Source organism: Drosophila novamexicana, unplaced genomic scaffold, assembly GCF_003285875.2.
Source record: "Drosophila novamexicana strain 15010-1031.04,08,12 unplaced genomic scaffold, DnovRS2.1 tig00004554-arrow-pilon, whole genome shotgun sequence".
Taxonomy (NCBI): Eukaryota; Metazoa; Arthropoda; class Insecta; order Diptera; family Drosophilidae; genus Drosophila; species Drosophila novamexicana.
Genome location: NW_020825051.1, coordinates 164,110 through 190,337, shown reverse-complemented (window position 1 = coordinate 190,337; position 26,228 = coordinate 164,110). Strand labels below are relative to the sequence as shown.

At 35.7% G+C, this 26,228-nt stretch overlaps 1 protein-coding gene across 22 annotated transcripts in view; it reads left to right on the top strand.

Annotated features, from left to right (window-relative positions):
* The first annotated feature begins 1,836 nt into the window (after positions 1-1,836).
* The window catches only part of LOC115769329 (glutamate-gated chloride channel), a 54,629-nt gene continuing 30,237 nt past the window's right edge, over positions 1,837-26,228 (top strand). For 3 of the 22 annotated variants that reach the window (XM_030714068.1, XM_030714074.1, XM_030714067.1), the window contains exons 1-7: positions 1,839-2,817; positions 19,509-20,360; positions 20,559-20,573; positions 24,410-24,498; positions 25,447-25,521; positions 25,792-25,856; positions 25,916-26,136. In XM_030714068.1, the coding sequence (XP_030569928.1) occupies positions 2,813-2,817; positions 19,509-20,360; positions 20,559-20,573; positions 24,410-24,498; positions 25,447-25,521; positions 25,792-25,856; positions 25,916-26,136 (1,322 nt within the window). In that variant the 5' untranslated portion in view covers positions 1,839-2,812. Of the gene's footprint in view, positions 2,818-3,171; positions 3,813-19,508; positions 20,361-20,558; positions 20,574-24,409; positions 24,499-25,446; positions 25,522-25,791; positions 25,857-25,915; positions 26,137-26,228 lie in introns of those variants that run through there. The other 19 variants (XM_030714084.1, XM_030714083.1, XM_030714080.1 and 16 more) reach the window with 14 other exon arrangements.

The following is a 26,228-nucleotide window of genomic DNA, read 5'->3' as shown; positions in this document are numbered from 1 at the left end:
GAACGAAAACGAAATCTGTATCAAGCTAAAAAATATAATGTACTCTCAACTTCGGCTCTATGAGGGCCGTGCAAGCAATTATGTTTATATGCGTGTGAATATACATACATAACAGCAAATTTGAATGTGTTGTTATCAGAGGTCGCAAATAACAGGCAACACTTATTTTCAATGCGATCTGCACACAAAAAAATCGAAAAAAACGAAGCAGATTCGGTTTCGCTCTCCATAGAACACTTATTTTCGTTGCGCCTGTGTACTCTGTTCGTGCTTCTGCTTGAGCAATACACACTGTTCTGTCTAACAGTAACATCTTAACAGAACTCATTCGGCTGATCGAAGAGCAAAACGAAAAGTGTCTTTTCTTATTGTTGTCGTGAGACGATATTAATGAAAGCTAGAGCTAGAGAGAAAGAGGGCACGATGTATGTGTGCATATGCATATATTTAAAGCTATAAGCAAACACCCATTCAATAATTAATAGTTTGTTTATAAACGTTTGTTTATATATGTGTATGTGTATTTTTATTATATCCTGAACCCATTAAAAATGGGTATAAGGGTATATTGTATTTGTGCAAAATCCAAATGTATGTAACAGGCAGAAGGAAGCATCTCCAACCCCATAAAGTATATACATATATTCTTGATCAGCATCAATAGCCGAGTAGATCTAGCCATGTCCGTCTGTCTGTCCGTATGTATGTGCCAAAGGATCTCAGAACCTATAAGAGCTAGAGACTGAAATTTTAGATGTAGATGCTCCTAGTTCCCGCGCAGATCGAGTTTGCTTCCGGTAATCGATAACTTACCCCGTTTCCAAGCTATCGATAAAAATCGATATCGACATCCTGTTTTTTAGCAAATTGGGTAAATAATAAGAGCTAGAGCCACCAAACATGATATGTTGCTTCTAGAATATTATAGATATTTCAAGTATCTTTCATTTCATACCTATCACCACCTCCCCGCTACCACCCCAGAGCTATAAATCAAGTTAATAACCCAACTTTTATTGCCAACCAATTTAAACCACAATTTAAATGCAATTGATTTTTTCAGAATACACAAATATTTTATGGTACAATAAGATATACTGTAGAAAATTTCATAAAGATCGGTTAAGAAAAACCAAAGTTATATGTAACTGCACAATTGAATGGGGCAGCAGCTTTAAGAATTTCTGTGTACATGTACACACACACATTCATGCGCGTCTGCTTCGCATTCTAATAGCATGGTAATTGCATCTTTTTTTTGTAATGTTATTTTAGTTCCTTTTTTATCATAAGTGCTTAATTATTGGTGTGGCTGCTGATTAGAGGCATAGCAAGTGGTGCGGTCTGTCGCGAGTTCGAGCCCTACCGGGGAAAGTATTATTATTATTTTTTTTTGCTGGTGTGGCTGTTGAGTAGAGTCGACAGTAAGTTGCAAACTCGAGCCCTGCCAAGGGAACTTTTTTTTATTAATTTATTTGGTGTTGGAATAAGAGGGTTCAGGGTATCCCCTAGTCGGGAACTGCCGACTAGAACCTCTTACTTGTTTTAAACATGTATGTCTAAAGGGAAGTGTGAATATTTCTTGGAGTCTGCAAGTACAGAGCATCCGTTAGTCCATACTTCGAGACTAGAGAACATTTTTAATTTCATATTGGTATATTGGTTTTGTATGTTGACGTTAGAGACTCGAGCGTAGAGAAAAATACGTGCAACCGACCCCAAGATATTCAGTTTAAACGGGGACACCTAACTTACTAATGAAATAAAAGTAAAATAGGAATTAATCAGTAGTTAATGTTTTTATTTTTTGTTGCTTAAACTTGTTTTACTTATTTGCATAATGATGTAAATTGTACTTTTAGTATAATGTATAATGTTCATGTGTCTGAAAGGGCGTTATATGTTCGATACCTCGAAAACTCGTTTCCATTAAGTTGCAATTTATTCTGCCACCGATGACGTCGTCTTCTTTAAACTTTTTTTTTTGATTTTAGCGTTTGAGTATTACCGAGTTGGGGGTTATTTAATATATTACTTTCTGTTATTTTCTATTTTCCCCCCTGTAATATGGTAATTAAGCACCATTAGAAAATTACGTCATTTGTTGCCGTATTTTATTGTAGAGTACCAATTAAATGTAGGGGGAGGCAGCTATTTACACAAATCAGCTGTTTTTAACCCAAGAAGTGGGGGAAAAAGAGAGAAACTACCTTAAAAAAGAGAGCGTATGCACTTTGCGGGTATCAAATCGTAAGCTTTCCATGCAGAGCTTAGCGAGAGGACCTGCTCACAGCTTTAGAACCAAAAAGCTTGTCAATACAATTCCGAAAAACAAGAGGCGCAACAGAGTTCGCCGTGTCGGGCTCTCTGCTGTGCTTTGATTCCGAAAAAAATGCGTGCTAGCTGCATGAAAAAGAAAACTTGGTCATTTTATCGCTCAGTTAGGGTCGGGTTTGCAAAACAACAGCACAGTGAAAACGGATACAAATTTGAGCGAAATATTGACATTCAAATACCAGCGCAAGAGTCAAAACAATAAGCGGAGTATAGACAATAGCTCTCTCTATATGGAATATACTAAAAGAGAGTTAATTCAAAGGAAATCAACAAAATACAACACGGTAGCCATCGAATAATTCATATGTAACACACATACAAATATCCATGTATATATAAGCTTAAATGCTTTATCGAAGCCTTTAAAAGTGTAAAGAAATTAGAAGAGAACGAATCAACGTGTGAAATTCAAGATTACCTGTGTTTCGGATTTATAAAGTGCTCCCTTTTAAGTTGATTTTGTTGTTACGTACGGATGCAGTAAGTGAGTTATGTAAAGCGTGTTCGGGGAGGTGCATTGAGAGAGAAACGCGAATGAAAGCTATGACGATAATGATATGCAAACAGATATAAGCATCACAAGCGGGGTTTTAAAAACTATATGATTAAAATAATCAAAGAGAATTTTTAAGAAAATCAAGTATTTTAAATGGAAACTTGAATATCATAAGTTTAATGTGATGGTACAAATATGAAAATAAATAAAAATTCGGATAAAATCCATAAAAGCAAATGAAGGATATTTGAATAAAAAACAAAATATATAATTGAACATAAATAAACGAAATAATTTTAACATTCTCCGAATTATTAAAAAAAACCCGTTTTATTTTATTCGTGCCGCACTTAAGTCAATTATAATTGCATAAATAAATCATTAAATGTGACCTGGATTGTTGATTTGTCAACAACATATAGGCAGCGTTCAACTATCTGTTGTATAACAAATCCCTATAAAAACGCCAGTTGCCGTTAAATGGAGTCCGCCGCAGACACCAAACAACCCTCTCTTGAATCATTTTCATTGCCATCGCACTATTTTTATTTTTAGCTGCACTTTTTTTAATATGAGTGTCAAGGTGCAGTCTGAAAAACAGAGACCTGGCGAAGACCACATCAACTGTAACGACAACAACTACAATTACAACATTACAAACACGAATAGCTAAGATTCCGCGCGGCCACCGCGAAACCGACACAAAAGTTGTTGGGCAAATGTGACAGGCACAACGAGACCGATGCGGAATACCGAAATCGAAACGAACTTAAAGGTGTCAATAAAAACCAACTAATAACAGTAGCATGAAGAACGGCAACAGAACAATAACAACTGAAACGAGTGACTAAACGACAGCGAATGAAAAATAAGCAGAATTTATGTGTTCCGATCTGGCTAATAGACGGATATGGCTAATGCGATAATAGGGAAGGTAAAAAGAGTGGGGCATAGGCGGTAGCACGTGTTCGGCTTTAAAGTAAGTCGAGTAAGCAACAGTAATAGAAACCGCAGCAGGTAACAGTAAGACTTAAGTGTGATTAACCTATAGCGTAACTCACTTTGAATGTTAGTGCCTACGTTTGTTCGAGAGTATAGTCGAACACAACAATAAACATTTGCTGGTTTTCGAGAACTGTGAGCAATATTATATGTAATTTTAACATCTTTATTCCCACCTCAACGAATTTCGTAAATTTAATTTATGTTTAATTGCAAGAAACTAAAATTTTCGTCATCGAAAAAAAGCAAGAGAGCAGAACTGTATTTGGATAATGATAACAAACACTGTAAACAAAATGCAGATCAATATCCGCTGAAAACGTAGTGGGATGTTGATAAGTGGGATAAGATATGTATGTGAACTAATTTTGATTAGTTTGCTTTAATAGGAGCTATTCAATATATATGACCAATGTTAACGGATAAAGCTTGTAATACCAATGTTAAAATAGAATATTTTAAACATCAAAAATGTTAAGTTTAATGAACTCAATATTTGATACAAAGGTCCGCCCGAAAACTCAGATTTCCACATTTGCCATTTTGGAAACAAATAACTCCACTATTCAGGAATGCATTTTCCATGTAGAAAAAAATCAAAGGCCATGAGTAGAGGGCGCAACTTACTACGTGACTGTTTGTGTGCTCTATGGCTCGGAGGTGGGTACTATGTAGGTCCCCGTATGGTCCATGATTAGTGATTGTTTGCTGTATTGTGTATATATTCTGAACATTTTTGACCGTAAAAGCTTAAATGTCAGTGTGGCATTAAGCTTTGAGGCGATGCTCCTGTGAATGCAAGTTCAACCCCGACGATAAAACATGTTTTTTAAAAATGTTGTTACCATTGCACGTTAAGTATGTGAAAATTGCGCGGAAGGTGCTTCAGAATTTCATTTAAGAAGGTTTAATTTGTTGATAAATGAAACCAAGGGCTATTTAATGGCAAGCTTCACCGGGCGTGTACCTCGATTTCCGGCCGATATTGTGCATAATGTTTCCATTGCAGTGGGAGAAGATGTTTCAGGGTATCTTCCAGTCGGGCACTCCCGATTGGAGCACTCTTAACTGTTGTCTTTTGCAAACAAAAAAATGCTTAGAAAAGTTTCAATTGCTGCTTACACTTGGTGAGAGGAATTTCTAAAAAGAAGTGAATCATGTATCACAAAGTTAATGTTAACAAAATTGTAGCAGGGTCGGGTGAAAAATAAAAGAGTTGTGAAAGGTTACTAAGGTAAAAATGTTTCCAAACTCTATCGTAGTGGTCTGGGGGTTGATTACTAAACAGTCAGATAGTTTAGACAAATATATAAATATGTAGGTGATTCCAAAGCAAACTCATTACAAGGTCTAGCTAGAGCAGCGGCTAGGTGTGCAAGGCTTAACTTACAAGCGACCCACATTTACTTAAATAGCGAGCTACACGCAAAAGCAATGAACTAAAAGCCGCACACGTTGATTTCTGAGACCTGGCCAGTCGCCAGTCAGTCAACCAGTCAAATCATTCACACAGCTTTTGTCTGATGGGCTGCCTTATGAGTCAGCCTAATTTCGCTCAGATTGCGTGTTAAGCTGAGCCTACTCAGCAATAAATATGAGCATTGGTATGGAGTGTTCAGCGTACATGCGCGCAAGATATGTTGCATATTTTCGTGCTTGTCGTTGGATATTATATACGAATCAAGTGCATTCAAATACTTACATTCTAACAAATGGGTAGTCTCAATGGAAGGCAAAACTGTTCTCCAGCTCAAGTTTCGGAATTCCAAACACTCCCAACAGTGTCCAAAATCTTCCTGAGCGCATATAGTATACTCATTCTTTATCAAATGCCGAGACCATTTGTCTAACAGTTTCTATGAAAATAATGAAGTCTCACTATTTAAAAACATCATCAGGAATAATTAATATTCAATTTTTTCTTAATTTTGTTCGTTTTTGAAAACTTATTAGCTTTAGTTAACAGTTACGAAGTAACAGTATCAAAGTATATCGTAAATCTGAAAAATGCTGGAAGTGTATTTAAAAGTCTGCATGCCTATCAATTTTACTATATTTATACCCTGAACTATTAAAAATGGGTAAAATGTTTATAATGGGGTTGGGCAAATGCATAAAACAGGCAGAAGGCAGCATTTCCGAACCCCTTGGTCAGTACCAATTGCCGAATCGATCTAGCTACATATGTCCGGCTGTCTTTCGGTATATGTATATGAACGCGCAGTACAGTACCCACGTTCGCCTGTCTGTTTCTTTGGAAATATATATATTATAATATTTGTATATCTTGACCAAACTCAGCATTTATTACATATATATAAAAGCAAAATCTTATCCAAATCGGGACAGTATAATTTATATCTTCAATTAGAATTGTCGGTCAACAATTTAAATCTTGTATAAAAAATTTAAAAATCTAATCAAGATCGAACTCCCACATCATTAAGCTTTAAAGAAAGAATCAGCAAAAAATTAAATGAAAAAATGTTATGGCAAATTTTAATATTGGTAATATTTTTTGACAATAGAGTTTGATAGAATATTGTGACAAACAATAACCCTTCTTTTTGACCGATCGTTCCTATGGAAGCCATATGAAAAAATGGTCGGATCCCATTTAGAAGTATGGTTTTTCACTTTGTAATATAAACACAATTAGATGCTTTTTTACAATTACAATTACAACTTTCATTTTTTGAGGTAAAGCCTTGGGTTTTGGTATATACAGATATTCGGATAGTCATTTTGCGTCCTGAAACTTTCATATATATCAGGCAAAAAACACCAAAGATATTTAAGAACACGTTTCCTGTAATGTGTAGCTGGGGAAGAAGACCTGCTCAGCTTAAAGTGTGCGTGTATGAGTATGTATAGAAAGAAGGTTTACTATGCATTTGTAATGCCGGGTTTGCGCTGGTGTCTCATGTCGGGTACTCTCTCTCTCTCTCTCTATATCTCTCTCTTTCTCTTCTTTTTAATTTATCGTGCTTGTTTGGATTCAATGTATTTTGTGAATTTTTGTGCTTTGGTTTATTTTTAACATTAGTGCACATTCAAATAGCAGTGAAATGACTTGTTGCAATGTTTATAAGCTATTTATACCCTGAGCATATTAAAAGTGGGTAAAGGGGATATAACAGTTTTGAGTAAATAAAAAAAAGTTTACCAATATTTTTGAAAATAAGTTCAAAGCAAAAAATTTGCAAAAAACCTTTCCCGCTAATTCCACGGTTGCAGTTAGAAATTTAAGGTTAAAAATAAATTTGAAGCAAATCGGGCAACTAAACTTGCGAAAAGTATGGAACACGTCTCAAATGCTTTTTCATAAAGATGTTTGGCAATGAATTTGAACGCAAATCTTCACCCACCTTTAAGTTTTTCGCGATTTTTCCACACTTACGGGCGGAATTTCCCTAAACGGATTAGCATGCTCCTCCACATTAGACAACTAGATAGAAAATTTCAGCATCTTAGCTCCTCAAGCTTGGATTGCGCGCTGATCACTAATCAGCCAATCATAGAGAATAATAAACAGTTCAATATTATTTTTGAATTCGATAGATTTCTACAACTGCATAAAAAGGATTATACAGGCTTAAATGCGTTTAAAGTATATAGGATTTAGAATCTCCAATAATAAGTATATACAATTTGTAAATATTTACTTATTTTGCAAACAGCATGCATTTCCCATGTTCTTGCGATAATGGACAAAGAAACGCAGGCGCTTATAGAAGTAGAACAAGAATTTTTATTTTGACAGCTTAGAGCTGGTTACAGAGTGTGTCCTAGTCGAGTAATCCCGACAAGGTACTCTTGCATTTGTGAAACTAATTAGATTGATGAATAAATATATATTTACACGGTTGCCAAAACTTGGCACCAAGCTATATACAAAACACCATAGTAAATACATTTTTCAATGCAATTCTTTACTCTTCGTAGCATTTATGATGCTCACCCTGCCCGTCTTGACATCTCTCGAGAATAATTCAGTAATCTGCGCAGTGCTGATGATAAAAATACCCTAGTTGACACAGCAAAAATGCAATATATTTATAATTTTGGCTCCACAACGGGTTGTTACTTCAAAACTCGCATTTTGTTTAATCGATTTTATGATGTATTGATTAGATTTTTCAAATATAAGTTTAAAAATATTGTTTTAACTTGATATTGGTTGAACTTTGTTTATGGTTATGGATAGATTAAAAAGGTGTTCGTTAAAATACAATTTTAGCGGTCAATGCCCCAATAAAGTAAACATATTAGGCAAGAGCTAAGAGCTTCAAATTTGGAATGGTGCGCTCCTTACTTATCCGAGCCAGAGATATTGGTATTCAGCTTCAAATAGGAAATGTATTTAAGGAGAAACGCTAAACATACACACCCCACGCACGGCACATCCATCTAGTGGGGTCGACAGCAATTGGTTCGTTTGTTTTGGCGGATGCATGAAGTGCCTTGGCTGTACCGCTACATCTGACTACATCAATTATTGGCTAGAATTCATGTATTAGATGCATGTATAAATGCGACAACTTTGCTTTGGTGCTACAAAACTTAGGTATTAGATGTGTGGCACGTGTATCTAATGTACAAATCTCTTTTGTTTAATTCTTTTTTTTTTGTAAACGATCGCGTATCGGTGACTATTGATTTCCTTTGTACACTCGGTTTACAAAGTGAATGTAGAGCTTTCTAATATCGAAATTCACTCAATCACAAAAATTACAAAATAAAAAATCCATTTTATTGTTGTGGACCTCAATCTATAAAATGTATGGGTTTCAAAAAACGCTGAAATAAAGTGTTTCATATTGTAAACAATAAGCGTCTGTTCGACAAAATGAATACATAATTACAGTGTGAACAGAATATTTTGCGGTCTATTGAACCCGACTGCAATACTACTACTGTTTTTTAGTTCCATTATTTCAGCTTAGTCGCTAAAAAATTTTTTTCTTCTATTTATCTGTAAGTTAATTTCAAACGGTATTAGATGAATTAGCAAAAATACTGAAAAGCATAATTCAATCACCGATTGTTAGCTACTGGGGGCTAATCGGAACATTATAATCCATTCAACATCTTTGACTGTTTGGATCTAAGGCATTGCAAATTCCACCGTCTCATAAGCGCAAGGTTCCTACTGATTCTAGAGTTTAAGGTGCACCTTTCTAAAACCATGTAAAAACATTTTCTTAGAAAAAGCCCAAGCCGTATGTTTAGACACAGTCCTTTCCTATGGATTAGGAATTAGGAATCATTAAACGAGTGAGGAACTTTTTGTCCTTTCACACCCCTGAGTACAGAGCTTCTCTCAGACGGAGAATATTGCATATTTCAAAGGTATCTTTTATGTATTTTTACAAGGAATATTAATAGTTAATAATTTGGGGTAGTGAGTAGAGCTCCATTAAAATACGATGGAGAATAACAAATCACAGTTGAGGAATTATTGTATATTTTGCTTCTTGTAGTAGTCGACAAGGCTCATGCGACTGTTGAGCTTTGAATCATCATCATCATCACCGAGATTTACCTTTAATCCGGATGAATTTAGGTGGTGGAAGGGAGTAGATCAATTGTTTGCCCATGGAAACTGAATTCAGAATGGTACTAGATAAATTTTCCTGTACCAGATTATAGGTACAGTGGCTTTGGGCGACTTTTGGTTATTTTTCCTCAAGTGGAGTCTCGCCTAATAGAAGGAAATGGTTGAAGACTGATTTTTAATGGTTTGAGAGAAAATGTTTGCCTAATGGATTAAAAGTTAGGCGAATTTTCGCAGTATTTCACTTTTTCGATAGTATTTCCCATTCCGTAGTCACAACCCCGAATTTTTTTTGTGTCGTTCCCTAGGGCATGCATTACGACTAACCCAATAGCCACAATGAATCTTACCGACCAACTTAGTTGTTAGTTACACTGCAAATTATTTCTTCTGCACCCCCAAGAAATCCTTCTGCTCCTTCTCGTTTCATAGCTAACTTGCGCGTGTCATGGTTTTTATCGATTCGCATAGGTAAATTTAGTGGGTCGACATGTAATATGTGGCAAGGTAAGGCGTGCAGCGCGCCTATTTACAAAGGTGTAGGTCACTCGGGACACCATATTTTCACCACCAACTCATTGCTAATAAATATTACATTGTTATACACAAAATGACCGTCAGTGCCTGCTTTTGGACACATAATTAAAGTTTCGTCCCTTGGCCTGGTACTGTTAGCCGACAGCAACAGAATTATATTCTAGACAAGGTGAAACAAGCACACATCGGTGCTAAGTCCAGGCCAATGGCTTTGTCAGTTTGAACCAATTCCCCCTTGTCAGAAGGGACTGCCTGTTGGTCTGTGCGTTGATAAGTGAAATCAGTAAGTCAGACAAACAGTTTTATATATAGAGATGGGTCGACAATGCCTCATTTCAATATGTTACACAATTTATGAAAAAATTAAAAAAAAAAAAAATACCTCAAAGGGTATACAAATAATAAAATAAGATTCTTTCTTTCATTTTACATAATTTAAAAGCATAAAAATTTGTTATACCCTAAACACATTGAAAATGGTAAATAAGGGTATTATGGTTTTGAGAAAATAGAAAGACTGACCCCATAATGTGTATATATTCTGGGTCTTAATCAAAAGCCGAGTCGATCTGGCCATGTCTAGAGTCATCAAATTTGTATCTTCTAGTAATAGTTTATACAGTTTTGATATCCCCCGTCTCCACCCCATAGCTATTAATCAAATAAATAAAGCAATTGGACCTGCCTAACGATTATTTCTAATAAATTATTCACCACACAATGGTATGTATATCGGGATCTATAGGAGTTAGAGACTTTTGAACGTATTAGATATATATAGATAGTAGATAGTTTGATTTAAAAATCGATAGCTTTTATTATTTTCTTGAAATCGGTAAGAGGCGATATTAGTCCCCTGGATTTCGGGATGGAATTATAGATTTTGGTAAGGATCGTTATGTCTGTTACAGGCAGAAGGAATTGTCTTCGAATCGTTGTATTCCTTACGCATAGTGCCATTGGGTCTTATCTGTCCCCAACAGGTTCGAATTGTCTTCCTGTACAATTTCTACATAGCCAACTCGCATGCAAAGGCTTGGCCCAGTGCATGGGCTTAGTTACACGGTTACGCCTTCTTTATGCCCGTTTCGTATCGTAGATCTTAAACGTAGGTTGACTGTTTGTACCGAACAATGGCTACTTATACTGGAGCTCTAGACTGACGATAAGTGGTTCAAATTCGTTTAATAACACCAAATACCAGCCTAAAACGGTAAGGCTGTAACATCGTTTTTTAGAAAGATTGGGGCCCTTAAATGAAAAAATTAAATTTATTTTTTCCACGGTTAACGTGTTTAAAACAATTTTTAAGGTTTATCGGTTTAACTAAAGCTGTTTTTTCAAGGTGAGTTCATATATATAACGGCTATATTCGAAATCTACCAAGAGTATATGTACGTGTACTGATGCTATTAAAAACCATTTTCGAATGCGCTGAAAGGGGATCAAATTGTGAAAGATATAAATCTGCAATGAGCCTGCCCCTTTGTGTGCAGTGTGGAAAAATTCAACATTTTTACTACCTTGAGTATACATAGAAAGGGTATATTTTGATGCAAAATTATGAAAAAGCATAAGGAAGCATCGCCGGCCACATAAATAGACGAAGAGCTAGACGTGTCCGCTTGTGTTAATTCGTCGATTTCGGAAGCTTACTACAGACTTTAAAATTTAAGAATATGTTCTCCCAAATCATATGCAACATAATCTTACAATTTTTTTTATTTTCGACATTTTGTCAATTATATACACCAAACTTTTCTCGTAAAGTATATATAGATAAAAATATTTCACTTTTAACTGAATACATAAAACTTTTGTTATATCTAAGCCCTGAAAACATGATCGAAGTATAAAAGACCGAAGTAAGTAGTTTGTTTGTGTGGGGCTAATGGAATAAGAATAACAAGCGCTAGTATCTAAAATGTTATCATTTAGCAGAGAGACAGACATGGCTAGGTCGATTCGGATTTTAATGCTGACCAATAATTTATATATGTAATGAATGGGGTCGAAGAAGCTTCTTACTGCAGGATACATGCATATAAAAACAAGTAAGAGGAGCTCCCGCCTAGGGGATACCCTGAACCCTCTTCTTCCAACATCAAATACATATATATATTCTATTTTAGAAGCTATATGTCAAGTTTGGTGACTCTAGCTCTTATTATTTACCAAAATTGCCCAAAAAAAGGTTATCGACATCGGTTTTTATCGATTGCTTGGAAACGGAGTAAGTTATCGATTATCTGACACAAACTCGATCTGCGCGGGAACTAGGAGCACCTACATCTAAAATTTCAAGTCTCTAGCTCTTATAGGTTCTGAGATCCTTGCGTTCATACATACGGACAGACGGACAGACAGGCAGACGGACATGGCTAGATCGACTCGGCTATTGGTGCTGATCAAGAATATATATACTTTATGGGGTCGGAGATGCTTCCTTCTGCCTGTTACATACATTTGGATTTTGCAATAAAATATACCCTTATTCCCATTTTTAATGGGTTCAGGGTATAATAAATCATTTTTTCAACAATTTAACAAGAATTGTGCTGCCGAATAGGGTTACAACTGTTATGATGCTTCGTTGATAATTGCATTGTTCTCTGCATTGTTCGCTGATAAATAGCTCGACGGCTGTATGTTTCGATACTCGTAACAGAGCGTGATCCTGGGAAATAACACACTTGCTTTGGATCGATTAAGGGCTCAAGTCAGGGCAATACAGCGCAAAAATTGCTTAGTTCGGCCTTTCCAATAGCACATGCAACCTTTTATTTGCATGCTTTTGTTGTGCATAATTTATTTTGTGTGCTCTGCGAACTCTAGCAAGGTTAATTAATTAAGTAAAGAAAGTGATTTTTTTAGCTTTTCGGCACTGCTGATAAAATACTTTTGCTCCTTGCGACGTCGTGCAAGTGCACTAGCAGCAATAACAAAATTAACACTCACTCAGCCCCGTAACAAGAATTCTTGCATAACAGAGATTATGGCCAACGAAGCTGTTAGCACAAAAACAACAGTAAAGTACACACCAATATCAACAGAGGAGCTTCTTGCTTGGTGATTTGGAAACAAGCAAAAGTCGAAGGCAACTGCAGCCGCGGAATCATAAAGTTGCACTTCTGTGCATTAATCCAGTGCCATCAATATAGTGCATGATTTCACATCGTACGCAAGGATCCGCAACGATCTAGGTCACTAGACTCTGACAATTCGTAGAGCACGCATTCTTCTTAAATCAAGCTTATGGTGACTAAAGGTACTTCGTCGTGCATGCCCGCACAAACTGAGCAGCACAAATCGACACGTTTTACTGGGTTGGATACTAAGCAAAAGCAAGCAGTAAAGCCAGTGTCTTGAAAGATAAAAAGGCAGTAGCTTCCTTCGGTTAAACTGATCAAATACACTGCAACTTTACAAAGTGCCTCCACTAAGATTCTTAACCGAAGTTTGTCGATACAACGCAGGGCGACAATGCACTTAGATGACTAGAATACACATCCAATATCTACACATCTAACAGGCGGCACGTAATGGCACGTAATATTCAAGTTCATGCATGACGATCGAACCTCCAATGGCATTTGCAGATCGAGCTTGTTTTATATCAACTGGTGTTTGCATAAATTCGAGCTTAATTGATTTGGTTTAAAAATGTATATGTTCGTTAATTAAAGATACACTCGCACATAACTAAAGATAAACACCTGCCTTAAACACCTCTTGCTACGCTCTCGCGTACATAACACGCTTTTTAAGAATTTTACTATATAATGGGTAAAGGAATATAGCCAGCATTATTAAAGAATTAACAACAAGAAGTAAGAGTCTTAAGTCGGGAGAGCCTTACCATCGCAGCACTGATCTGCCGTCAAAAACCTTATCTTTTCCTCCATAGACCTATGTTCCGTAAAGAACGCATTTCAATTATAATAATAACTTCAATATGAAACCGCCTCTGCTAAATATAGAATATTTGCCTGCCTTTTATTAGCTAAATATTAGCAAAGCAAAGAGAATCAAGTAAGAGGTTCTAGTCGGGAGCTCCCGACTAGGGGATACCCTGAACCCTCTTCTTCCAACATCAAATGCATAGATATATTCTATTTTAGAAGTTATATGTCAAAATTGCCCAAAAAACAAGATATCGATATAGATTTTTATCGATTGCTTGGAAACGGAGTAAGTTATCGATTATCGGAAGCAAACTCGTCCTGCGCGGGAACTAGGAGCATCTACATCTAAAATTTCAAGTCTCTAGCTCTTATAGGTTATGAGATCCTTGCGTTCATACATATGCACAGACTGACGGAGGGACAGCCGGACAGACAGACAGACGACTCCGCTATTGGTGATGATCAAGAATATACATACTTTATGGGGTCGGAGATGCTTCCTTCTGCCTGTTACATACATTTGCACTTTGCACAAATACAATATACCCTTATACCCATTTTTAATGGGTTCAGGGTATAATTAAGGTGGACAGCTCTGCTGAAAGTTTTATTGAACGAAAGTTTCTTTTCGGTTTGAACTTGATTGGTGAAATGAGTTTCTAAAATTTTATTATTTTATTACGCTTCCAATTTTTTTTTTTCAATTTATATGTATTCAATACATATGGTGATACTGGCTTTGTCTATCTTTTATAAATAAATAAATAAATTACAAGTGAAACAATATACTAATATTCTAATATAAATATCACAATGCAAATTCAGGTAATTTTAAATACATTTATGTTATGCACCATCCACAAACTCGTGCGGCTAACTTCGCTACTTCTTCCGCCTATTCCAAATTTAATTTTGGATAACTTCTTTGTTTTTTGTTTGATCTTCATGAAACTTTAAGGGAAATTTTCTGTGCGAGAACTCAAAATCGATTTCGAAACATCGACAAAAAACATTCCTCTTACTGCCTGTTAAATACATCTGCAAACAACTTTTTTTTTTACCGATTTTCGATGGGTACATTAATGTTTAAAAATATTATTGTACTATTTTTGCTTTCCCCATGCTTATAAGCTTAAATGGTTCAAGGTTAAAGGTTAGTTTTAAGAATTTTTAAAACAAATTAATGTATCGGTATAGAATATTCCACTACATCGAGGCAACGAGTCTTTCTTTGGCGATTTGTTATATATATGTTCATTATGGATTTCGGACAAGTCCGACAAGTAATATCTTGAAACTTCCCCTAAGGCATCTACGCGTGCCATTTCCAGGATATAATTAAAAAAGGGCGTCGATTACATCATGTTTATATGATGTTCCTCATATTTATTAAATACGCGTTTAGTGTCTGTGTTTATGTTGTTACCCATACATGTTCGTCAATATCAACTAGAAAGAGCATCTACGTCTTCGTAAATTATATAAAAATTATATAAATATCTAGCAGGCTGTATATATTTCGGAACTTTTTAAATAAAAGGAAAATCTTATCAAAATCACTACATCACATAGCTGTCATAGGAGTGAAAGGTCAAGAAATAGGCTGTTATGTGAACAACTTTTTTTTATCAAGATATTTATTTATTTCTTAAATTTCATACGCGGCATGTATATAAGTTTATTTCCACAATATTAATAAAACAAAACTCTTGCTGGAACACATGTCCTTTTTATTTAAAAGTAATGCTCGAACTAAAACATAAATCATATCGAACCCTATAAAAGACCAGCAATTGGCAACTGCTGCATTGTAACGTCAGCGTCAGCGGGTGGCCTAATCGCAAAATTCTATGGAAATTTTATTTTGGCTTCAGTCCCGAAATTATTGCAGACGCTTGGTTAGTAATATTGGCAATGTTGCAACGGAAGTCATTGTTTGAGCCAACAAACTCTGGGTTAACTTATATGAGCCAAATCTTATCAAGATCTCACTATTATATAACATACTAGCGTGTATAACCCGGTTTTGCCCGTAGCATCTATAAAATAAATGTTCTCAAAAAGCTGTGGAAATGATTTTGAAACTGATCGGACGGTAAACAAACAACTTTCATACAAACGTTTTCCGCCAATTTACCACTGTTGCGGATGGAATTTCCCAAATCGCTGAAACACGTATTCATTACGTTTTTATGTAGAACATTGAAAATAAGGTTAAAGCAAATCGGACAAGACTAAAAATTTCATTAAAAATATCTTTAATTTGCACTTTCCACCCAGAAAGCTTTGATTTTGCAAGAAATGTGAAACACGTCTCAAATGATATTTTACTTTAATTAAGCGCGAAACGTCGCCCACCAAATCGTTGACCCCCATTCCCACCAAGGAGGAAAGGATTCTACAAAAAGTGCGAAACACCCATCAGATGAATTTTGACAAATAATTTTTAAAATGTTTTTGTAGCCGATTATTTGATCGGTAAACAAAAAACTTTCATATGAGTTTGAGGCCGATCGGATGGTAAACAAAAAGTTTCATACAAAAGTTTTTCGCGATTTTTCCACACATGCGGGTGGAACTTCCCGAAACCCCGTCTTAGCGTGCACCTTCATCACATAAGGTATCTACAGTGAAAATTTCAGCTTCCTAGCTCTAGCTATAGAGATAAAAATAAGGGGCTGTGTGGCAAAACTTCTATTTCCCAAGATATTTTCACATCATTAATAAAACCTTATTCAAATTACTGGAAAACAGTATCTGCATTTAATCTTCGGCGTACCGAAAATAACTTTTTTCTTGTTGCAACTACTTCTGTTTGAAAAATATTGCTGCGAGAAGTACCTCTACCCAAGTTCTACTGGGTCTTTTTACAAATATACTTCGTCGTCCCTTAGCGCCACACAGCGAAGTGCTTTCTTTAAAAACATCTATGTTTATTTCCCGACTTCATGCCAAAGCTTCACTATATGTTCAAGGAACAGTATATGACGGAAAGATAACAAGACAGTTCACACAAATGTTGATGCTGATGAAAAATATATACTTTAAAAGGTCAGAGATGTCGCCTTCTGCATGCTATCAAAATCATTATACCTGGTTTACCCACATTCAATGGGTTTGGTGCATAGAAAGTTAACTTGAAATTAACCATTAATGCATTACTGGAGTATTTTCTGCAGCCTTCAACACATAGTTGAAAAAAGGTTTCAGCCCATTTTCTCAAGTATGTGAATATGAATGCTTATGCACATATTACATAGTTATTTTACATGCTTTTTATACATCGCTTTAGCAAATTCCCTTTACGTCAGAAAATTCTTTGAATAGCCTAAGTTAGCAGCTTACCTGCTCTTAGCTATAGGCTAAATAATTATGTATGTATGTATTGTGTAACTATTCGAGGATAGCATTGTTAATATGAGTGACCCTCGAGATATATAAATAAACTTGCTGAAGATTAGTTTAAATGGTTGGCGTCGCGCCTTTGTCCTCATTTCGTGTGCCCTGCAAGCGAAAAAGGGGCTTCAACTTGTTTGCGAGGAACGTCAGTTGCATGGAGGGTGTGTGTCTCTATGGGTGTAGCTTGTCTGTGCATGTACATATGTTTGTGAATGTGTAAGTCGTGAGTGCCAAACTGGGAGATACCATATAAACGAGTTTATTTCTCTGAAGAGCCAAGGCCTCTGTAAAAGATATAAGTAATAATACTTTGTCTGGTGTGCCCAACCAAGAGATACCCTGTGTCCAGTGCCAAGCTGCCGTTCAGCCACCTTGAGTGGCAAGTAAACACACAAAAACACCTGTACACACGCCGCATGCTGCGCAAATTATTATGAAACATATATTTAAAATACTCCTAGAGGCAAGGGTAGATTAATTAGGTGTTGTCTGCTTCAGCCTGTTATATACAAATGTACAAATCTCTTATACTCTTTACTCTTATACTCTATATAAAATGATCAAGTAGGGTGTAACAAACTGCGTAATATACGCTCTCGTTATAATTGCTTAAGAGAGAAAACCAGCCAAATTCATTGATGAGTTTTTCCATTTTTCAAACGCTCAATCGACTTTTATGGAAGTTCATCAGCCGACTTAAAATAAAATTTGGCCATTCCAGCTCTAAAACTGTGAACATATAAATCAATTTTGTCATTGCCCCACTAGAGTCACATTCCCTTAATAGTTTCTCTGAAGCGGGAGTACATATATTCCAAGAGTAAATTCCCAACGTCAATAGTGCTCGAAAAAATGTAGGACAATGCATAAGCCAAATATACACTTTTTACTTTGTGAAAAAATAAAGTCCATTAAAAAGTAAGAATTTTATATCCGGGAGTACCCAACTAGGAAATACCCTCAATCTACCGATGCTTATAAACACACATACCTTAAACTACCTATTTCATTGGTAGAGAACTACAACAATCATGATCAAAGCATAAATTTAAGAAAAATGTTTTCTCCTTGCAGGGCTTAAAATCATGCCCCCAGTATTCGAAGAAATTATTCATGTTACTTCTAGCTTTTAACTCATAACTAAAATAAAAGCAAAAACACTCAGCACAGCCAGAATACATTAGAAATTATATTCATATTTATAGAATTCGAAAAGGAGCGCACATGTATGACCAAACCTTTCTTTAAACAATTTCGGAGGTACTTAACCGATATTGATCGATTTCCGCAATATGTCTTATTGTGCCATCGAATTTTCATATACTAAAAAAAAAGAGAAAGAAAGGCTATCTTCGACACGCCGAAGATCTAATACCCTTGCAGACCCAGCCTTTTCATAATGCTTATAGTGTTTTGCCCGTATCTAAGAAGCACAGGGAAAAGAGTTAATGCCGAGTTTGGTCAAGATATCTTGATAAACAAAATATTTTTTCATACACAAACTTAATTTTCGATCGATCGTTCCTATGGCAGCTATATGATATAGTGGTCCGATCCAGCTGGTTTTGACATATGTGCGGCGTGCAACAGAAAGAGGGACTTCTGCAAAGTTTCATTAAGATAGCTTCAAAACTGAGGGACTAGTTCGAATAAAAACAGACAGACGGACAGACGGACATGGCTATATCGACTCGGCTGTTGTACTTTATGGGGTCTTTTTGCCCCTACATACCTTCGCGCAAGGAATCGATAAAAAACGATATAAAAATAATATTTTTCAATATTTTTTTGTGTCTAGACAGATGTAAATGTGTTTTTGAGTAAACATGCATCAGAGAAGATTCGAATGGTTTATTCGGAGTATATTCTGCTCGAACTGCCAGTATGTCCCAACCGAATCACAACATTAAGCATTTTAGCTCTTATTAATATTATTTTTGGAAGAACAACTGTTGGATTTTGTATTTAAAGACATTCGGCAGCTTTATTTAAACCTCAAAAATATTTAACAATAACCATCTCAGTTATTCGCGAATGTGTTTTTTGTGTGTTAAGAGGTTCCAATGTATGTAACGGCAATTTGACGCTTTTTACAGGGTGTGTCTCTGACTTGCAGCCTTGTGAAAACAATATTCCAAAATTTCATATTAACGTTCAAACATAAAAAGAAAACTATTGGGTCAAGTTCAGCGGCTTAGGTATAACGACTGCACTTAAATATGAAATAAAAAAAACGTAATAATTTTTTTTGACTCGTATATACCTTTTCTTGCAGTTATCATAACATGGGCTGCGTCTTTGAATCAGCGAGAGAGCAGCCCAAGCAGAGTACAAGAAAACAAACACAAAATCAATGCTCTCGCATAACATCAACATTAGTAAGGAACATAGAAATCAAGGATAACTATAAACAAAGTCATAAAACTCAAACAGCAGCAGCAACAGCAACCGCCAAACATCTAAAAGCACCAGCTCAAGTGCTTTTAGCGGAGCAACAACAACAACAGTTTTGTCAAGTGGCGCATGATAACAAGGTCGCGTTGGCGACACGCGAAACAATTCTAACAATCAATATTCAGGCATCGAGGCAGCCAAGCACTTTGCAAATAAATTGCTCCAACTGCTACAGCCGCAGCACAAAGATTACAAAAAATGAGCAGCGACGCTACCGACGTATTCATTGGTGCCAGCATCATGCGGCCAGAGGATGTGGCAGCTGCACTGGCAGGAGTAACGACATTGGTGCAGGAGCGACTTTGGCTGGCATTTCCAGCCAAGCGCAAACTGACCTAGCGAACCTCCTGGACGAGAAAGGCAAGGATCGGCAGGAACAGCATGAGAGGGATGGGCGTAGAGATGTAGAACAGCCATTAGCTTATCTTACGTGGCGTCTAGGCAATGTCGCCAGCGCTGTCGTACCCATCACCATGTCAGCCGCAATTCTATCTACTCTGAGCACCACCTTAGCAGCCGGATATCAGTATCTGGCGCAGCATTATAAGCAATATAGCCAATCGTTCAGTTTCCATGCGGCATCCAGTGTTGTATTGATGCTCTGCTATCTGACGACCACATCCATGGCCGCTGCAACACAGTCAGAGACGGTTGCCATGGACAAGCATCCTATGTAAGTTCTTTTCCTATGAGCTCAGGAGAACTTTCTATACATTTTTCTCCCATTCACAATTTACACTGTAATTTTTATTTTTACAAGTCCGAAATCTAAATTGAATTATGTATATAGTAAATATTATATGTAACATCATGTAACCACTTTACTCGAAAATTTTCTATTTACACTCTTTTAATATTCTTTCATTCACAGCATCGATTGGTCAAAGTAAGTTTTGCACCCACACCAAAACATACTTAACAAAATACGAAAAACGCAATATATGAAAACAATATTTCATATTCTTACTTTGTATTTTAATATTTGATTAACTCTTTAATTTTTATACCCTGTACCCATTGACAATTTGTAATAAAAATGTATTTTGGAGTTCTGCAAATGTATGAAAAAGGTAGGAGACATCTCTCACCAAATAAAGTATATTTATTATCAGGAAGGTTCCACGGGTGAGTTTGCTTGGCTGTCTTTATGTAAAAGCGCGTTGATCTCAGAAACAGTCAGATTCAAATCGAAATACATGTAGACAGTTAAATAGCACGTACTCTATCCCCCGATATAGACAATAAACAATCGCCTACATATGCTGCATATTTTATAAATATTTATTTATTTCGATTACAACTCATAAATAAGCAAATACAATATGTGTCTACGACTTTCATTAAATTCTTTCAATATCTGAATAACATATAGAGAGTAGTCTAAGTTCTAGCAACAATCACAGCTCTAACCTTGTAACAAAAGTTATTTTTATCTTAGTAATTCTGAATTGATAATTAATTGCGAAATGTGTCGATGAGCTGTCAATGTTGTCGTAGTATTGTATTGAGTATTGATTAGGTTGATGGTGACTGTACTTTAGTATAAAAACCGCCTAAAGGTGCTCTGTGGAAACGGCCGCATACTGTCGTTAATTTTAGGGAAAACTTCATACTGTCCTCTCTATGGTGGCTCCAAAGGCTGTATTTTTGAATTAGTCCGTGACATGACATAAAAGCGAGCAGTCATTCATTTGCCTGAGGATGAATATGTTCTTGCTGGTGCTCAAGTGATGTGCCGTCTCTATACATTTTGATAAAACTCGTAAAACTCGTTTGATCAACGGATATGCGTCCCGTAAACCATTTCAGCCGTTAAAGCAACCAGATTTCCTTATATCATTTTTGCAGAGCCAGCAGTCAATCTAAGGTGGCGGTGTTGTACACATTAGAGCAGCTTTAAACGAACGATGTCATCTAATAAGAATTCATTTGATGCAACGGGTATTCCCCGGCCTTGCCAATGCCAAGTTCTGTGCCTAACATTTTAGATATAACATTTTCACCGAGTTCCCGCTCATTGCATTTGTTCCGTAAAATCTTAAAAGTCCATCGAATAATTAACTAAAAGTTTTAGTCTTGTTGAAAATATTGAAGCCGAAAAAAAACTTTTGTTCATTTAAGCTTCCACCCGAATATTCCACGCATCCAAGAGTGTTCGATTTCAAAAAAAGCATATTAAATTAATTATTACATAGATCTCTGAAAATGATTTTGAAGCCGAATGGATCCTAAACAGAAAACCTTCATGCAACCGAAATCGAAAGAAATTTCGAGTAAAGAAAGTAAAAGTAAGTTCAACGCCGACGGGACGATTCTTAAAACTTTTATATTTGGAGATTAATTTTAATGCAAAACACAATTTGACCACCATTTCTACCAGGAATTAATGGATTCTCTAAGAAGTGTCAGACACCTGTCAAATGAAGTTGCACAAATTTTTGAAAATTGGTTTCGCCTTTTTTCCGCACTTGCGGGTGAAATTTCGCTAAGCCACGCCTTAGCTTGCAATTTCATCACGTAAGGTAACTACAGTCAGAATTTCAGCTTCAGTTAGTCAGTCATTTAGAACTAACTGTTTCGTACTATAGAAGGATTTTTTTATGGCTATTGTTTTTTCATAAAAAAAAGTCCCCAGCATATAGATATTTTTCGTAATGTTAGAATAATCGGCCGATTGAACTAAGAAGAGTACAGTTTGCAGTTTGATTGGAGTCATAATCAATGAAGTATGATTGTCGTCCTTTGGAGTTGGTACAAAGATATCCATTATTGTGTCATTGGAGTGGATTGACGTCCTCGTTTCGATTAATTATTTCTCCTTAAGATCGAATAACAAGTTATTGTTGGAGGGCAGATCAGCTCCAATTATTCATGATTCTACATCAGCCATGATTAAATACCTAAATCATAAATGCGATTTGTCAATTGACTTGTTTTTGAATTGCGTTCGAATATGTGTAGACGAGGCTCAACTGGACTACTTTCTTTGTCGTGCAACTTGCTGTTGTCATACAGCTGTCGCAGTTGAAGAGTATTGCTGTGCGAAACAATTGGAACTATTGCAACCAGCTTAGCTGGTGTTGCTCAACTCCATTGTCCGCCAATTTTTTGTTTTAATTTGAGAAGAGTTTGAGGTTGCGTTGGACTGAGTGAGCATTTTGTTTGAGTTCAAGGCAGACAAGACAACATTTTGTTTATTCATTTCTGATGACTTTGGCAGCTGCTGCTGTGGGGACATATCACATTAGTATTTGTTCCCTCCAATATTTTGTTTGGAAACATTTGCAGATCGTCTCCTGACTGATAACATTGTCTTTCAAGTCGTCTGCAATTAAATCAAATTTATCGGCTTCAGCCTATACATTGCTGAGTCTGAACAGTCTTTTATGTTGTGATACCGATATTTCCGCGTTTACTTGCTTTAGGATAGAGTGTTGTTGTGAAATGGAGGCACTAATTTGCTGAATGTTTTGTTCACTATGACACTCAATGGAATATTGAACTCACATGTCATAATGTTATCCCGTGATTCGTAAAATAGAAATTCGTCGATGATTTAGTTTGACTTCGGCTATGCAGAACGTAAATTGTGCGTCGACAATTTAATTCTTCACAAATTAAAGAAAGCTTAAAAAGGGGGACTAGGCGTTTGCAATGCTAGAGTCTATAGCAAAATCTGCTGATGATAGAACAGGTTCTGAAAAGAGCTATACAGACAACTTTCTCATTCATGGTTTTTCATACCTTGTTGGTTAATGTTATAAGAATCCAACATTCAGCTCGATTTTATATGAGTTACTCAACTATGTGCAAATATTGATATAAATATAATTTATTATGTACACACACTTTATATTTGCGGAAATACCAAATGTTGAACCAAACACAAGAGGACTTAATTTGAATAATGCAATATCGCCGAGGTGACCAGTAAATGGTGCCATTCATTATACAAATTAAATTAAAATTATATCATTATTAGTGTTGTAAAACTTCTGTCTAATATCTAACACCTAACAACTGCCGCGATTTTTGTATTCATACGGTTAAGCAAGCGAACAATTTGTTGTTGCAATTAGATATTTTTTTATACATTTTACCAGGAGAACGATTGACCAAAACGCTATGTATTGTATGAAAGATTATTAATTGTCAATATGTGTTGAAGCATTTTTATTTTCGGAGGCGGTATTTCACGTACCTTGAATATTTTTGGGTGAATCATTGAAGTCGAGATTGAAAAATCACTTGATAGTGTTGTGCGTGCTTAGGAACAGAGAGTCATATAGACTCTACTAAGAGTAAGAGGAAGACTAACTCGGATTATCTGCGTTGACCACAATAAAAAAATCTTTATGCAGTCGGATATGGCTTGTGCTATCTTTTTAAACATACATTTGCCCTACTCTATGCTACAATTTTTAAATGGGTACATCGGTTAAAATGCAAGATGCATGAACTCATCTTAACACCAACTATGCAAATATACATCTTAAAGTTAGTGTTATTTCCAGTTCAAATTTTGTTGTTAAATCTAAGTTTTATTTCGATACTAACAAACCCTTATTCCTGACTTCCTAGTTATTATTAACAAAATTGTTATAGATATAAAAATATGACCTTTTGAAATCGTTTTTTTATGTGTTGCGATATGCTTATAACAGTATTAAATAAATTTAAACAAACTTGTAGTTATATATATAATGTTATCTTTACACACAGATTCGACGAGTCCAGTTCGGATAAGGAAATTTTAGATTTATTACTTGAGAAGAAACGCTACGATAAACGATTACTGCCGCCGGTAAATGGTAAGCAACTTTCAAAATTGACAATAAATAACCACAACCTAAACTCTTCCCTTAACTGAAGCTACAATAATGAAGACTTAAGGCATTGAGTAAACATTATTTCTGTACCAACTTATTAAGTTGTTGGTAACATTTTCGGGCTATTAAAAAGCGGTAATGTTTTCTAATAGACACGTTGACAAAGATATGGCTCGGCCACTATATAAATAATTTAATTTAATTGCCGGTTTATTGAGAACGCAGACAGAAGAAGATAATATAGTAGACAAGACTTGATTTATATGCATTTAAAAAAATGCTTGCATATACCATATAAATATACCTTTAAGGCAACGATATTGAAATGAAAGAAGGAATCTCTTTCATATAAAATTGCTAAAGCAGACGCAGAATTCGCACTCAAAAAAGATAGCAAAATCTTTAAGTAAAATCTGTCTAGGCTTAGTTTTTTTTACCATTATGTTCAAAAGATTAACATTCAGAAAACAAGATTGACAATTTTTGGATATTGATGTTTTTTTTTACTTCTCTGTCATTATTTTATTAGACCTAAGAACGAGTGGACAAAATGATTTTGATTTTTGGGTTGGTGACTTTATGGCTGTAAATCCGAGGCAGTGTCCCTTGAACTGTGACTTCGATAAATATATGCAAAATTGCTAGGAATCCCCAAAAGAAAAAATTATGTGCAATTGACACTTTATAGCGTCACAATTTCAAGGTCACTGATTCCTGGCTCCAGTTTTAGAGTTAAGAACTTATTAATTAAGAAATTCGTTTTTAACTAATTTAAGCATGCCTAATTTGGAGTAAATAACTCCAAAATAAATAGAATAGAACAATTTGAAGCTTGAATATGTTAAGCTATTCAGAAAATCTTTTTTGCACAGTAAATGAGTAATTATGTCTTGGCCTGCTTGTAAAAAAAATTTCTATTAAATCTTACAGATGAAGACTTTTGTTGTGGCTTACAATCGCCCGACATGGCCACAAATCAAAATGCGCGGAGACCACATAATCGCGGTTGGTGAAATGTCCTAAACAATTCACGAGAACTAGCAAATATTTTAGAGAAGCGTCTTATAGATTGTTTTGGTTAATTTAGCACCGTATTGGTTTTCTTATTTCTTCTTAATTTTAATTTGTAGTATTTATTACAAATATATTGATCTATGAGTTATGTATATATGTTGCCTCTGGTGCTAGCACTTTTATTAATACATATAATTTGTATTCAAAAGTTTTTTGCTAAGCATTAATAAAATTTCTAACTAACTTTGACTACTTTTATAGGCACCCTGACGGTTAATGTTAATGTATTGCTTTTAAGCTTAGCATCGCCCGACGAGAGCAGTTTGGTAAGAAATAGTGTTACGTATATATATTTTCTAAATACTTAAGTCGTATTTTATTGCAGAAATATGAAGTGGAATTTCTGTTGAATCAGCAGTGGAACGATCCACGCTTGCAATATGGCAATAAGTCCCACTACGATTTCTTAAATGCTTTGCATCATCATGATAGTATCTGGACGCCCGACACATATTTCATTATGCATGGCGATTTCAAGGATCCCATCATACCAATGCATTTCGCTTTAAGAATATTTCGAAACGGGACCATTACGTACGCAATGAGGTGTGTTACACTAATTTGAATATAAATGAGAATTATTTGCACTGTACTATAGACTTTAACCCGGCGTTTCCCGGCCCATTCATACCCTAATC